At 41.5% G+C, this 15,962-nt stretch overlaps 1 protein-coding gene across 2 annotated transcripts in view; it reads right to left on the bottom strand.

Moving 5' to 3' along the window:
* Window positions 1–376: 376 nt before the first annotated feature.
* The window catches only part of s100b (S100 calcium binding protein, beta (neural)), a 36,794-nt gene continuing 21,208 nt past the window's right edge, over window positions 377–15,962 (bottom strand). For both annotated transcript variants that reach the window (XM_072578366.1, XM_072578365.1), the window contains 3 exons: window positions 14,815–14,967; window positions 7,311–7,499; window positions 377–735 (listed from right to left, as the gene is read on the bottom strand). In XM_072578366.1, coding sequence (XP_072434467.1) covers window positions 7,353–7,499; window positions 14,815–14,952 — 285 coding nt within the window. In that variant the 5' untranslated portion in view covers window positions 14,953–14,967 and the 3' untranslated portion in view covers window positions 377–735; window positions 7,311–7,352. The remainder of the gene's footprint in view (window positions 736–7,310; window positions 7,500–14,814; window positions 14,968–15,962) is intronic.

Below are 15,962 nucleotides of genomic sequence, written 5' to 3'. Positions count from 1 at the left end.
GGCCATGCTAAATTGCCCGTAGTGTTAGGTTAGGGGTATTTGTGGACTTGTTGGGCCAAAGGGCCTGTTTCCACACTGTAATCTAATTTTGCTATGTTGAAGGGGATATATGAACATATTGTGTTTGTTATTGGTAGATGGTAGAAATGGCCTCAACATCCTGGGTTTGGGAAATGGGCAGGGCAAAAGACAGGCAGAGATTCCACTCTCTCTATTCAGTGACTATAGGTAACCAATGTAAGGCACTGAAAATGGCCTTCAAACACTCAGTGCTGAAGCTCACACAAGAATTAGAGATCAGCCAGTGCTCATGGAACTAGTGCTCAGCAGGTTCAGTATTTTGGGAGAGTATTGGAATTAAAACAGCCAGACAAAATTCTGCCATTGTCCAAAGTGACTCATTTTATTTAGAGATCCATTACAAGCATGTTTAACTGTTCACTGATTCAGTCTATCACCTACACTAAGAGGTATTGTTAATTCTTTACATGATTAAACAACTTTTGGCATTACACAATCTTCGTCAGCCTCGCTTGTGTTACATTGCTTTCCAAATTAGTGCTGTTCATCAGTACCTGGAGCTGAAACCCTGTGCATTATGCAGCATAATGGGCTTCTTCACAACTACACAGAGGTGAAGGTTAGTTTGCAAAACGGTGTTTTGCCTGGAACTGCTTATTACTTCTGCAGTGTCTACATAGGCAGTACCCTGCTCTGAGATTTGCTTCCAGTGCCCTGTGAAGGAAAAGACAGTGAATGAATTGAAATAATGTTTAGTACATTTTAACCAAAAACAAATCTGCTGATATGCATTTTGAAGGACCTTTGTCTGGGAACCTAATGATTCACTGCTCTGCAGTTGAAACAAAAGCATTTCCTAACATATACAGGCAATCACTTATGTGACAGAAGACTTGTTGGAGGTCGTTGTTTATTTACAAAAATGGAATTTAAAACAGGCATGACCACCCACTTCCATAGTTGCAGGATTCTCTAGAAACACCACTTTTGATGGTTATTGATGGGACCTGTGGTGTGAGCCATGGTGAGCTGCTCTAACTATCAGGGGAGCTTTATATCTACTACCTTTTCACTCAGAGACAAGGGTGCTATAAACTGAGACAAGCTGAACTCTTGTCAGGTTTTCTACATTTTGTAAGATATCCCTGATCCCTGCACTCTAAAGTACACAGAAAAAGAATTTTACTAAATCAGATCTTCTCTCATACATTTTACATCTTTGACTTGGTTCTTTTCTGAGCATGATGTTTACATAGCTTCAGGCATTCAATAACTATACAGTATTCCACCACCTTTATCCTTGTAACTCCCATTCCAGCTATTCACAGTTCTTTATCAAATAATTTTACTTGATTTAGTGATCTACCTGGATCCTCATTTCTCATAGTCACTGTTTTATTGTGTGCGAGTATCCTTTCTGAATCTTGCTTACTTTATATTCAAGTCTTATAGCTTGTTCTTCTCAGTCTGACTCCTAGACTGTTATTGCCTGTCCTCAGCGTTGCTGCAATGCTCCAGTGAATCACACTGCAAACTGGAGGAACAACATCTCATCTTTAGACTAGGCACTTTACAACTTTCTGGACATAAATTGGACTTAAAGCACCTTCAGATTGTGAACCCCCTTCCTTCCTTTTCTTTTAGCTTGTTACGTTTTCTGTCACCATGTCCTCTCTCTCTTCTTGCCACTCCAACGCGATGCCTGTTCTTTCAAGTCTGGCAGTTAGACACATCACTGTTCTGCCGTTCGCACATTCCAATGACTTAATCTGAACTATCAATATCTTTTCTCTCCAGCACCGTGCCCCCATGTCACCCCCCCCCCCCCCCCACCCCCTACCAATGATTGCATAAATGCTGCCCCCTCCACATTTCATGTCAGCTCTGATGAAGAGTCATCTAGATTTGAAACATTAGCTTGTTGTCTCTCCCTGGATGCTGCCTGACCTGTTGTGATCTCCAGCATTTTTTTTGTTTTCAGTACAGATTCCAGCCTCTGCAGTAATTTGCTCTTGCTGTTGATGTGGCTTGGGCTTTTAGAAACAAGTTTTGTGTCTCCCCTTTGTCTTTCACCTCCATCATCTCCCCAGCCTCCTCCACATTATCAGTAATCTTTGAGATGCATGTTATTGCTGTCCTTATCTCCTCGGCCTTCTTCCTATTGCTCTCTTTCTCTTTGTTTGCTTCTTTTATTGTTGCAGGTTGGTCCATTTTTATATTTTTCCCGAGTTTGGTTTGTTAGTTATTAACTCCCCAGATTATGTCTGCACCCTGCTCTCTGGTGCCAAATTCATGCCAAATTCCTTCCTGCCTCTTAACCCCACCCTGCACGTTTCTATTTCAACAGTCATCAAATGTGCTCCCAAATGCTTCAACTGAACCTGCCATCACCATTCTTACAGGCACTGCACTCCACACCCAGGCAACTCACTCTGTGAAAGGTTTCTTCCTCACTTTGCATTTGCTTCTTTTGCAATACCCTTTAAAACCGTGCTCTTTGGTCCACTATTCTTTCATGGAAGACTAGATGCCCCCTATCCATCATATCCAGATTCCTCTTAATTTTGAAAGCTTCATTCAAATGACCCCTCAGCCTTCTCTTGTCCAAGAGAAAACAGTTCGAACTTCTCTAGTCTATTTTCGCAACTGAAGCTTTTCATTCCTGGAACCATTCTTGTTTGTCTCTTCTACATTCTCTCCAATGGTTTCACATCTTTCCGAAAGTATGGCACCCAGAACTGTAACGCAGTACTTCAGCTGATATCTAACCAGTATCTTATACAGCTCCTGCGTAGCCTTGCTATTCTTGTACTCCACGCCTCTATTAATGAAGCCTAAACAGCTCTCGTTACCTGTCCTGCCCCTTTTATGACTTATGCACATAAACAGCTAGGTCTATCTGTTTCTGCACACACTTTGGAATTGTCTCTCAACTTATTTGTACCAAAATGTATCACCTCACATGTCTCTGAATTGAACTTCATCAACTACTTAGCTCTCCACCAACTTGTGAATATTCTTTTCATGCTGCCTTCCTCACAGTTTACAATTCTATTAGGGTTTTGTATTATCTGCAAACTTTAAAATTGTCCCTTCCACACCAAGATCCGTAAGGGTCTCAGTATTGACCCATGAGGAATTCCACTACATCAACCTTAGAAAAAGCTTTCTGTCTGAAGAATATCCTTTACCCATTATCATGTCTTTATCTTCCAGGCTGATCCGCTTTGGATTTTCCTTCTAGTCCTGTCAAGCACTTGATAGCTCCGCTAATCAGGATCTCGATTCCCAAGATAAGAGCTGCTACTCATCCCCTTTCACAACATGCCCTGCCACACCCCCACCTTTAACTGGTCAGCCATGCCATCCCCTCCATTCAAAGCTGTTACTGTCCCATTAATTCCAGTCAAAGCCATATAAATTCACCCCCAAAGAATTTACATAAAGAATCCAACTGAGAAATTCAGTCCCGACCATGATTGTAAAGGGGTAGAGTTACTAATCTAGGATGTATTACTGCGCCATTGTGCAAAGTCATCTTCCTTTTTCCATAGTGCACTGTAGCTCTGCCAAATAAAGGTTTATCACAAGTAAAATATTTTTGACATGACAGTTTAGTTCAGTGTTTTATTCACCACGTACAATCAATAAGCATTGAGTGTTCTGTTGCACGATGAACAGCAAAGAAAAATTAACTTGCTATGATGACAACTCTGTCTATCCATATTTTCTTTCAAGGCACTTGTCCTTATTTCAGATATTTCTTATTCATGGTAATCCAGACTAGAAATCAAGTAGGGAAGTTCTACTGGCATAGCCAGCACCTGTTCCTCTGTACTGCATCAGTCTAGTCTCGTATCAGTCGAAATGGTGAAATAGATGTCAATAGATATGTGTACAGAATGTAACTCCATCACAAGTTAACATCAAAATCTAATGTACTGAATAGCAGTGATCTGATGTGATGCTCAGGGCTTAGAAGGGAGTTTGTATTGATTTGGTTGGTTGTGCTTTGTCAGGTATGATGAGACATTTTGTCTTGGAGTTTGATCAAACAAATTACCAGAAACTTGACTAAAGTCACTGTAGATTGCTCACGAGACAAGCCCACTTCCTCTGCTAGCTGTCTGTCTCATTTGTTAATGAATACATGTTTTGTAGTATAGAGAAGTACATGCTGGCTACACCATGCGCCAATGCCGATGGACTCCCTGCCTTGGTACGGCACACGGTTTAACACCAAATCAAGATCAAAAGCTGCTAATTGAATAGCCCAACCTCACTTACAGCAAAGATGTGATGCAGAATTAGCTTTTCTTTGCATAATATGTCAATTTCATACAGGTAGAGTCGAGGGATTCACTTCAAGTCTGGATTACAACAATAAAGAAATATGTGACTCTAGTACAAGGCCCTTGAGAGACATTATGAATAAGGAGAGTCGGTGCTATAACAAGTTAATTTTGTGCTGTTGGTTGTTACTTTAAGCTTTCACCTCTGCATTCCAATGATGAATCTAAAGCAGAATGATGGGATTAAGCTGTCTCCTGCCTTTGCCAGTTGTGAGAAACTACATATTATCGAGCTATAGCTGCAGACCCACAGAATAATAGTGCCCACAACCAGGCCTAAATTGGCACCAACTTGGCAATGTGACTCAGGCTTCAATCTGGCCTGCTCAGTGATGCAGAAAAGAGTTGACAGAATGATCTCATACCAAGGTTAGTCCCTTTGTCTACCATTTCAAATCATTCTCCAATTCTTTCCAATTCCTTAACCATAATAAATAAAAATGCATTAGAGGCGATGACTGGCAAACAGTAAAGACTGAATTGGAACAATAGGATCTGTGAATCACTGTGGAAGCAGAAGGCTGTGTACTTGATATCATAAATTCCAGTCACCTCACAACCATTCAGAGAGTGCTTCAACTACTAAGGAGTTACAGATTTTCACAAAATACTGAAGCCACTCCAATCGGGTCTTTCTTTTAACAAATATAGCCAAGCAAGCAGGTAGAGGCACTAAGCAGGCTGACAGTAGTATTAATATTAATCATTTGGTTAATATTGTTAAAAAGGATGAAGAATACCAATGTTGGGAATTTAAATCTTGGTTCAGCATTCGATAATGTTGGTTTGGGTCAGTGGTAGCACTCTCCCCTCACTATTCAAATCCCCATCAATGACTTCAGAGCTTAATCTAGGCAGACAATCCTGTTCAGAGTGAGAGGACTGTTTCAGTGCTGAATACACCACACTTCAAGTAGAATGGCTGGATGAACATTGAGGATCTCTGACACTGTTTGAAAAAAAGTTGGCTTGGCTAAAGTTTTATCTCTAGTCCACATTAACAGGAGCAGGTTAATTAGTTCTTCAGTTCATCATTGTTTACATGTGACAAGATAACTTGTGGATTTGCACTCATTAATGATTCAAATGACATGCAACATTTTAAGGTGGTTTTGCAAAATTATAAGTTAGAGTTCTTTCTTTTCACCCCATGACATGAACTCCCAAATTTGGTGCAAATAAAGCTAAGGTCACCATAGTCTTACCAGACCACAGGGCAACTCTCTCATTATTGAGAGGGAGAGATGACTGGTGCTGGCTTAACCTGAGGGCAGCTATGCCTCAGGTGAAAAGCTGAGAAAGAGAATCCTTCATAACAGCTTCAACTGGCGTGGGGAATTGAAGTCATACTATGATGGTACCCTGTATCATAAGTCACTTGTCCAGCCAACTGAGCTAACTGACACCCAATGCTTCCAGACCTGGTACGGTATAAGGTTAAACCCCAAATCAAGATTAAAAGCTGCTCATCGAAAAGCCCAACCTCACTTGTAGCAAAACTGTGATGTAGAATTAACCTTTCTTTGCATAATATGTCAATTCTTACAGGTAGAGTGTCGGGATAAATAGGGCATTGTCAAGCTGACAGATTGTGATTGGCAGAGTGCTGCAACAATCAGTGTTGTATCCTCAACGATTTACAATCTACCTTTGTGACGTAGACAAAGAAACAGGGAGAAATGCATCTTATTCTGGTGATGATACAAAGCCAGGCGGAACATTTGGCTGAGATGGATGATAAAAAGAGGCTTCGAAGAACAAAAAGGAAATGGGACCAGAGTAGGCATTCCAACACTTGATCAAGCTCCACCATTTGGCAAGATTATGACGGGTTACTCTGCAGGTGAAGTAAGAGGGCAACATGGTGGCAGATGGAGTATAACATGAAGTCTGAGGTATCCCATCTGGAGTAGAGAAGCAGAATCTTTTTAAAATAGGAGTAAAACTTGTGGATCTTGATGTTCAGAGAAATGCATGTGCAGTTACATAAGGATCAAAAAGTTTGGTAAAGCAAGCAATCAGGATAGCAATGGCATATTGGCCTTTATTGTAAAAATATTAGGAGTACACGAATAAAGAAGTCATGCTATACATATATGGGACTTTGGTGAGATCACAAGATTACAAAGTGCAGTTTTGGTCCCCATATTTAAGGAAGAATAAACTTATATTGAAGGCAGTACAGCAAAGGTTCGTTAACTTGTCCCTATCTTGGGAGATCATCCCATTATGTAAAGTAGGTCTTTTTAGAAGAATGAGAAAAGATCTCATTAAAACATTCAAGATAATGAAGGTGCAATGTTTTCTTGTTGGGGAATCTATAATACAGAGCATCATTTCAGGAGAAGGGGTTGCTCATTTCAGACTGAGGTTAGGAGAAATTCCTAAACTCAAAGATGTGAGTCCTTGGAATTCTCCACAACAGATAGCTGTGCACCATTATTGAATACATTTCAGGCTGAAATAGACAGATTTTGGTCTGCCAGGGAATTGATGGAATAGGCAGGAAATTGGAGTTGAAGGTCAAAATCAGCCACCATCATGTTCTTAGGTGGATCAAGCTTGTTGGGAGTATACGATATTCCAGCTGTTATTTTTTATGTTCTCTACTCATGCCTAGTTGCTTTTAGAAGCAAAAGGAAGATTTCTCAATGTTGTTCCATTACATGTTACCCTACATCTATCTTTGAAAAGCCATCTCTAACTACAGCAGTGCAAACTTTAATAGATAAAATACTGCGTTTCAGTCTGAGCTCAAACGTGGCTTAACCATGGATCCCTGGATTTCTGTAGATCAGGCTGAGCGTCAATAATTTTGGCAGATGATACTCATTAATGACTCTTATTTGCAACTTTACAAGTTAAATTTGATAGCCCCATCACTGGCTCCTCACAGGCCATTACAAATAGAATATGATCAATTAAGCAATATCTTACATTGTGCAGCCGTATAGTCCATTGTGCAGCCGTATAGTCCATTTACTCATCCTCTGGGAAAAAAAACTCATGACAAGCTGCGGTGGTCATAGCAACGAAAGCAACAAACTCCTGGAAATCACACTCAGCATCACCGTCACTATCCAGGCTTTCCATCAACTTGTCCAGGGTCTCTTGGTCTTTAATGTCCTAAGAGATTTTTTCAAAATAAAAACAGAACTCAAACTTCAAACAGCAAAACAGATATTTATGATACAGTGTTCTGTGTATGTTTACCTTAATCTAACACTTTTCCCTTTAAAATATATGTGCATGGTCATTTAAAGTGAAGCAGTCCAAACTCTAAGTATCAGATTGCAACATTTGATTCCCTTGCAGAATTTGGCATCCACTTCTTCCAATTGTTTTAATGAGACATAAGCTGTTAAAAAATAATTCACTTGCAAAATGTACCTTTAATGTCCTTTTAGCCAGTTGATTGAAAGAAAAGTCAAGGTTTTTAAGTCAAATACTAACATTTCCTAGGCTTAGAAATATAGCAAATAGAGACAGGAGTAGGCTGTTTGTTTCTTCAGACCAATTCACTACATTGTTCCTGCTTTCTCCACATAGTCTTTGATCCCTTTAGAGCTAATAACTATATCTAATGGCATCTTCAAAATATTTCATGCTTTGGTCTTACTCATGATCTGTGGCAGAGATTTCCACTGGCTCACCACTCTCTGGGTGAAATATTGTCTCCTCATTTCAGTCCTGATTGGCTATCCCTGTAATCCTTAGACTGGGCCCCTTGATTCTGGACTCCCTGTTCAAGGGGAATATCCTTCTTGCATTTATCCTATTTGGTTCTGTTAGAACTGTTTATGTTTTTCATGAGACTACCCCCCTCATTCCTCTAAACTCCAGTGAATATAGTCCTAATCAATCCAGTCTCTCTTCACACTAGTCCCACCATTCCAGGAATTAGTCAAAAAGTGTGGTGCTGGAAAAGCACAGCCACCCAAGCAGCACCTGAGGAGCAGGAGAGTTGATATTTCGAGCATAAGCTCTTATTCAGGAATGATGAAGAGTTCATGCTTGAAACATTAACTCTTGCTCCTCGGATGCTGCCTGACCTGCTGTCCTTTTCCAGGACCACACCTTTTGACTCTGATCTCCAGCATCTGCAGTTGTCACTTTCTCCATCTCAGGAATTACTCTGGTAATCCTTTGTTGCACTCCCTCCAGAATCTTCCCTCTAAACAGACATTTATTCAAGTTTCCTTCATCATAGCTGTTCTTTTGAACTTATTTCTAATCCTGCCCTGTCCAATCCATAGAGGTTGTCTAAAGCCTTAGAAAGCATTGCCCAGATCAACAACTTTCACAGATATTCAGAAAAAAGAAACATTAGGATATTTACTACTGTCAAATTCAGTGCAATCACTTGTTCTTTCCCACTTATGTGAAATAGTCTTAAATGCTGTGTAAGATTTACAACCCTACAATACCCCGATGGCTTAATAATTCTGGTTTGATAAATTTGGTTGACAATTGAACCTACGCCAGGTTTCAGTGAAGTGTTTTTTTCTGCTGATTTCTGCCTTCAAGACAATTACATCAAGCCATGTGTTAAAACTCAGCGGAACAGAGTGCAATGTGCTTTTTATTTAACCTCTGAGCAGCTCCACTGTTATTTAGTAATTCTGGAATGGGTCAGAACTGTTAATAAAATAAATTACTGAAGGGAAAAATTCCCCAAAAAATGTAATCAATGCATTTTCATTGGGCTGAGCTGGGCTATGCTAGTGGCTTGTAAAACAATCATCTGAATTGACATAGCATCTCATCACATGAGATACTTGTGATCACTATCTGAAACCCTAATCTATTAAGGTCCTTAATACTTTCCCAAGCATATTATGCAGCACACCCAGAAGCTGAGACATAGAGATCACACTCCATCTCTGATCCCTACTCTGTTAGCTTTTCACATTTGGAGGATGGTTTAAAGACTATTGTTCACATGATAGAGAGGTCATGGCACAGAGGAGGACATTTGGCCAATGAAGCCCATTCTGATGCTCAAGCGGCACATCATCCTCATTCAGGGCTATATCCCAGTTGTTTCAAATCCCTGAACAACATTATGGATGCACCTAGTCCACATGGGGAGCAGTGCTGTGAGAAGGCTCCTCACCGCCATCTTCTCAAGTCATTTTGGAATGGTTAATAAACGCTAGCCTAGCCAGTGATGCTCACATCCTGTGAAAGTATTTAAAATTTACAGTTAATCTTATATTTCCCCCACTTTATTCCTGCAACTGATAAGCTTATTTCCATCAATTGCCTGTTCAATTTCCTTTTGATTTCGTTGATCATCTCCAGATCCACTACCATTGTGAACTGTAAGTTCTACATAACCACCACTCACTACAAAAAATAGTTCTTCCTCACATCCCTTGGCAGGTCTTGCCCAAAACCTTAAATCTGCATCCCCCAGCTAATGGAAATAACTTTTCTTTGTCTATTTTGTCTGAACCTGTCATAATTTTGTGTAATTCAATCAAGTTTCGCCTCAGGAGAACAGTCCCTGCTTCTCCAGTGTAACCTTTTAACAAAATGTATTCATCTCTGGCCCCATTCTGCTAAAGCTTCCTGCACCCTCTCAAGGATCTTCACATCATTCCTATTGTATAGCAACCAGAATGGAATGGAATACTCTTCGTGTGGGTTAGATGGCTCAGTGGTTAACACTGTAGCTTCAGCAGTACTAAGGATCTGGGTTCAATCCCAGCTTTGGGTGACTGTCTGTGGAGTTTGCACATTCTCCCTGTGTCTGCGTGGGCTTCCCAGGGTACTCTGGTTTCCTCCCACAGTCCAAAGTTGTGCAGGTTAGGTGAATTAACTGTGCTCAATTGCCCATAGTTTTTAGGGATGTGTAGGTTAGGTACATTAGGCAAGAGTAAATATAAAATGGGGGGAATGAGTCTGGGTGGGTTATGCTTCAGAGGGTTGGTGTGGACTTGTTGGGCTGAAGGGCCTCTTCCCACACTGTAGGGATTCTAATCAGAGCTCTAGAAAAGGCTTCTCTGCCTTTTCATACAATACCTGCATTTGGGAAGCCCATATTCACAAGTGCTTTTCTTCATTCTATTATTTCTAAGTTCTGAACGGGAGAAAGCAAATCAACATCTTTGATCCCTGTCTAATGACTTCTGCAGTGTGGATGTTGCATATTGCATAAGTTGGATTTGAATCCCTGAATTCACACTGGCGAACACACAGGGCTAAATTTCACAAAAGAAAGCAGTTAACTGGGCAAGGTTTAAGAGTTCTCTCGCTTATGAACTATATGTCCACTTGAGTTGGACCTGGGAGGAGAGTGGATGAAAACGTGCATTAATAAAATCCTGCTGAGTTTCTCCAGCAATTTCTGATTTTGTTTCTGATTTCCAGTAACTGCAGTTCTTTTTTATATTGCATGGACAGATTCATGGATACTTGATCGATGGAATGCCCTCAATGTATGCAAGGCTCCTGCATTTTCAGATATAAGTTCCACAAGTCAATGGCCATGACAGATCAGAAAATAAATCATGTATACACTAATAGGGTAAATGGTACAGAAAGTAGCTATGACAATTATAGGAAATGCCAAGATTTCTAAGGTTTTGCAGATAAATGTTAGGTTTTTGGGTTTCAATTGTCCTGCCTTCACTTGCTGGTGCCCATGCTTGGGATTTCCTTCTTTGATCCTCTCTGACTCTTTACCTCACCTTCCCTCTTTAAGCCACTCTTTAAGACCTACCCCTTTGACCATGGTGTTGGTTATTTGACCTCATGTCACCTTATGTGGTTCAGTTCCCATTTGGGTGACACTGTTGTGAAACACACTGGGCTGTCTTATGAGGTTATTGCTACCAAATAAGCAAAAGTTGTTGTTGGTGTTATTTATAGATTTATAAACCAGTAAATGGAAATGGCATGCTGTCCCAATTTGCTCCCTAAGTTTTTTTATTGAGTAGCTTAGACAAGGAAGATTTAATTCTCAACCTATGCTGATTTGGCTGATAGCCACTGAGTTTTCTAAGAGAGTCTACTTTTGAGTTAGGCCTGTGAAATTCAACTAGCTTTGCTATTCCTGATTATTTTAATACTATCTGCTGGATCTCAATAAAAGTGAATATTGGATCCTACTACCTTATACCTGTACTGATTTGTGGATAAACGTAGATGGTGCACTCATTACCATTACAAACACACAAATGGTTTGCTTCCGACGCAAGACCTCAGACTGTTGGACTGTTTTGCCCTTACAACAGAACTCTGTCAGTGTGAAGGAAGAGAGGAAATTTTAAAAAAAGCAATACAGGCGCACAATCCTTTATCCGAAATGCTCGGGACCAGCTGGGTTTCAGAATTCAGAATTCTTCGAATTTCAAAATAAGCCGTAGAGTCATAGAGATGTACAGCATGGAAACAGACCCTTCCGTCCAACCCATCCACGCCAACCAGATATCCCAACCCAATCTAGTCCCACCTACCAGCACCCGGCCCATGTCCCTCTAAACCCTTCCTACTCATATACCCATCCAAATGCCTATTAAATGTTGCAATTGTACCAACCTCCACCACTTCCTCTGGCAGCTCATTCCATACACACACCACCCTCTGTGTGAAAAAGTTGCTCCTCAGGTCTCTTTTATATCTTTCCCCTCTCACTCTAAACCTATGCCCTCTAGTTCTGGACTTCCCCATGCCAAAGAAGAGACTTTGTCTATTTATCCTATCCATGCACCTCATAATTTTTTAAACCTCTATAAGGTCACCCCTCAGCCTCTGACACTCCAGGGAAAACAGCCCCAGCCTGTTCAGCCTCTCCCTATAGCTCAAATCCTCCAACCCTGACAACATCCTTGTAAATCTTTTCTGAACTCTTTCAAGTTTCACAACATCTTTCCGATAGGAAGGAGACCAGAATTGCATGCAATATTCCAACAGTGGCCTAACCAATGTCCTGTATAGCCGCAACATGACTTTCCAACTTCTGTACTCAACACTCTGACCAATAAAAGAAAGCATACCAAATGCCTTCTTCGCTATCCTATCTACCTGTGACTCCACTTTCAAGGAGGTATGAACCTGCACTCCAAGGTCACTTTGTTCAGCAACACTCCCTAGGACCTTACCATTAAGTGTATAAGTCCTGCTAAGATTTGGTTTCCCAAAATACAGCACCTTGCATTTATCTAAATTAAACTCCATCTGCCACCTCTCAGCCCATTGGCCCATCTGGTCTAGATCCTGTTGTAATCTGAGGTAACCCTCTTCGCTGTCCACTACACCTCCAATTTTGGTGTCATCTGCAAACTTACTAACTGCACCTCTTATGCTCGCATCCAAATCATTTATATAAATGACAAAAAGTAGAGGACCCAGCACTGATCCTTGTGGCACTCCACTGGTCACAGGCCTCCAGTCTGAAAAACAACCCTCCACCACCACCCTCTGTCTTCTACCTTTGAGACAGTTCTACATCCAAATGGTTAGTTCTCCATGTATTGCTGTGACAGTTTGATGGTGAATAAAAAAAAACTTACCAGAGGAACACACTCACTGAGTAAAATGGGCATTGAGACAGAATCAAGGCCTGCCTTGCTGGGCCATGCCCCCCCCCCCCCCCAACATCACATCTGAGTGACACGCATCGTGTGGTTGTCGACTTGGGTTAACTGTTACCATGCCAAACAACCTTGTTAATGAGAAAAAAGCGTTTTGGAGCGTTTTGGATTTTGGGATAAAGAATTGTCCAACCGGATTATCTGTTCTGAAGAAAGGGCATCAACCTGAAACATTAACTCTGTTTCTCTCTCCATGGATGCTGTCAGACCTGCAGACTTCTTCCAACACTCTCTGTTTATATTGTCTTGCAGTCTTGTCCCTTAAGTGTCCATTATCAGTCAGCACACCTGAACAATCTGTGATATGAGTCAAAAGGTTGTAGGTTTGACATCAACATCAACATCTGGTTTTATAATGTCTGAAAGTTCAACCAGGAGCAATGAACAAGGAACAGTAAATCCTTCAGAAACTTAGTCACATTAATGATTTCGATGATACCACTAATTTTTGTGATTATAAGTTGGTTTGAAGGAACATTTTAGGATTTTACTGGAGTGATTGTGATGTGGTCAACCAAATGGACTTCATACAGTGTGAGTTCCCTGATTGGGGCTGTTAATTAGGTCTAATCAGGGGGCCCTGGCTGACAGACAATAAACAGGAGTGTCAGAGGTTCTGTTCACTCTGAGAGCTGGCTCTGAGGAAGCTGGATCAGTGTCAAGGACTATCAGCACGTAAATAAAGAGTGACTAGGTGATGGGATACCGGCCGTTATGAAATTATATCTTTCTTAACAATCTTTATTTGCCAAGCGAGGAACTGAAACAGTTAAAAACAGGCTGACAACAGAATAATTGATGCTCTAGAATAATGAAAGTCTTGCTAAATACTTCACCTTGCTATATTCATCTGATCATGGAGGGTTGCCATTTAGGAATTAGCCTTCACTCTCATTAGGTTACCTTACTGGGCAAGTGAATCAGAGAGCAGAGTTCAAATCCCACCATGGGAAATTCTGAAATCTAAATGTAATGGATTAAATGAATTGGAATAAAAGGCTAGGGTCACCAGTGATGGCCACGTAACTGTTTGACTGTTGTGAAAAACCATCTGATCCATTAATGGCATTTAGGTGAGAAAATCTGCAGTTGCTGATTGATCCAGCCTAAATGTGACTCCAGGCCCGCAGCAATGTGATTGACTTTTAACAGTCCTCTGAAATGGCCAAGCAGTCCACTGAGCTGTATTCAGGAAAGTGATTCCCCACAACCTTTTCAAAGTGATCTAGGGATGGGCAATAACTGTACCACCCAAATTCTATGACTGACTCAGCTATGTTGTTTGCAGGGATGTTGGTAATTTAGACCAGGTATTCACACAAGGTTTGGTGGGTCGGGAGCAGAGGAATGGGAGGGACAGTCATTTCCGAGCTGCTTCTCTGATCTGCTTGAGAGTTGCCTCATGATCACATTGCAATGTTGGTCTCTTGGTTTCAGGAACCTAAGACTCAGGACCACAAACAAGAACTAAGAAACAGCCCATTCTTTAGATTTTGTGACACCTAAACATGCCATCAATCAAATCAACCAAATTGTGTGGTGGGGTCGGGGTGGTTGCAGCACTATGATGAATATAGCTGACAAAATGAAATAAATTGTTCTGACGGGAGCTGGCGTAGACATGATGGGCTGAATGTCCTCCTTCTGCCTCATTAATCTCTGTGATTGTGTGAAATGGTGTCTCCACATGGAGACTGTTTGTTGTGAGAACAAAAACCATTTTGCAGTCTCAGACCTGACACCAGTTTTGGAAGGGTGCCTGCTAAAATCAGAAGCACGGAGACTGGAACCCACCCAAGAGCCTTTTCTCCACTAGGTGGCTCAAAATGAACTGTACTTACACCAATGAAGTTGGAGAGCTCATTGTTAATGAGCTCCTTCAGTTCCACCTTCTTCAACTTCAGCTTATCCCCTTCTCTCCCGCTATATTTGTGAAAAGTTTCAATAATTGTGACCATTGCGTTCTCCAGGTCAGACATTCTGTTGGAATAACCCTGCATTAGGGCAAAAAGAGAGCAAAAGGTTAGTTCTTGGTGCAGTTGGATTTAAAAATTCTCATCCATGTTTTCAAATCCCTCCACGGCCACATTACCACACCCCTTTCTCCAGCCCAGACCTCTGTAACCTCCTCCAGCCCCACACCCCCTGCGAGATATCTATATTCCTCTAATGCTACTCTCTCTGACTTGAATCATTCCACCATTAGCGGCCATGCTTCCAGCTGCCTGAACACTAGGCCTTGAAAATCCTTCCGTAACTCTTACCACCTCCCTCTCTCCCTCCCTCCCCCCCCCCCCCCCACACTCTCTCCTCCTTTTAAGACACTCATTAAACTTTACCTCCTTGAGCAAGTTTTTGAAAAACTCCTTATGTAGTTCAGTCTCTAGTTCTTTGTCTCCTGAGGGATGAAATATTTTTTCTAAAATTATACCTTGCATGAAGATGAACTCAATGGTCTCAAATATGCCTGAGTGTAAAAGTACATCAGAAGCAGACTCTGATGGCACATCCCTATCTTGAAGGCAGGAGACCCAAGTTTAAGTCCTCGCTGCTCCAGAGGTGAGGAAGACAATCTCTGAACAGATTGGTTAGAAAATATCTAAAAGTACATCAGGAAAGTTATTGTCAGTGAAGGGTGCCACTTTATTTGTTCTGGACTCTTAACTGGGGCTCACAGTGGTTGGGTGCCAACATCCGTGGGTGACACAGTGGCACAGTGGTTAGCACTGGTACCTCACAGCGCCAGAGACCCGCCTCAGGCAACTGTCTGTGTGGAGTTTGCACATTCTCCCCGTGTCTGCGTGGGTTTCCTCCTGGTGCTCCAGTTTCCTCCCACAGTCCAAAATGTGCAGGTCAGGTGAATTGGCCATGCTAGATTGCCTGTAGTGTGAGGTGAAGGGGTAAACTAGGGGAATGGGTCTGGGTGGGTTGCTCTTCGGAGGGTCGGTGTGGACTTGTTGGGCCGAAGGGCCTGTTTCCACACTGTAAG

This window comes from Chiloscyllium punctatum, chromosome 10 (assembly GCF_047496795.1).
Source record: "Chiloscyllium punctatum isolate Juve2018m chromosome 10, sChiPun1.3, whole genome shotgun sequence".
NCBI lineage: Eukaryota > Metazoa > Chordata > Chondrichthyes > Orectolobiformes > Hemiscylliidae > Chiloscyllium > Chiloscyllium punctatum.
The sequence above is the reverse complement of the archived record's forward strand: the minus strand, read 5'-3'. Positions and strand labels throughout refer to the sequence as shown.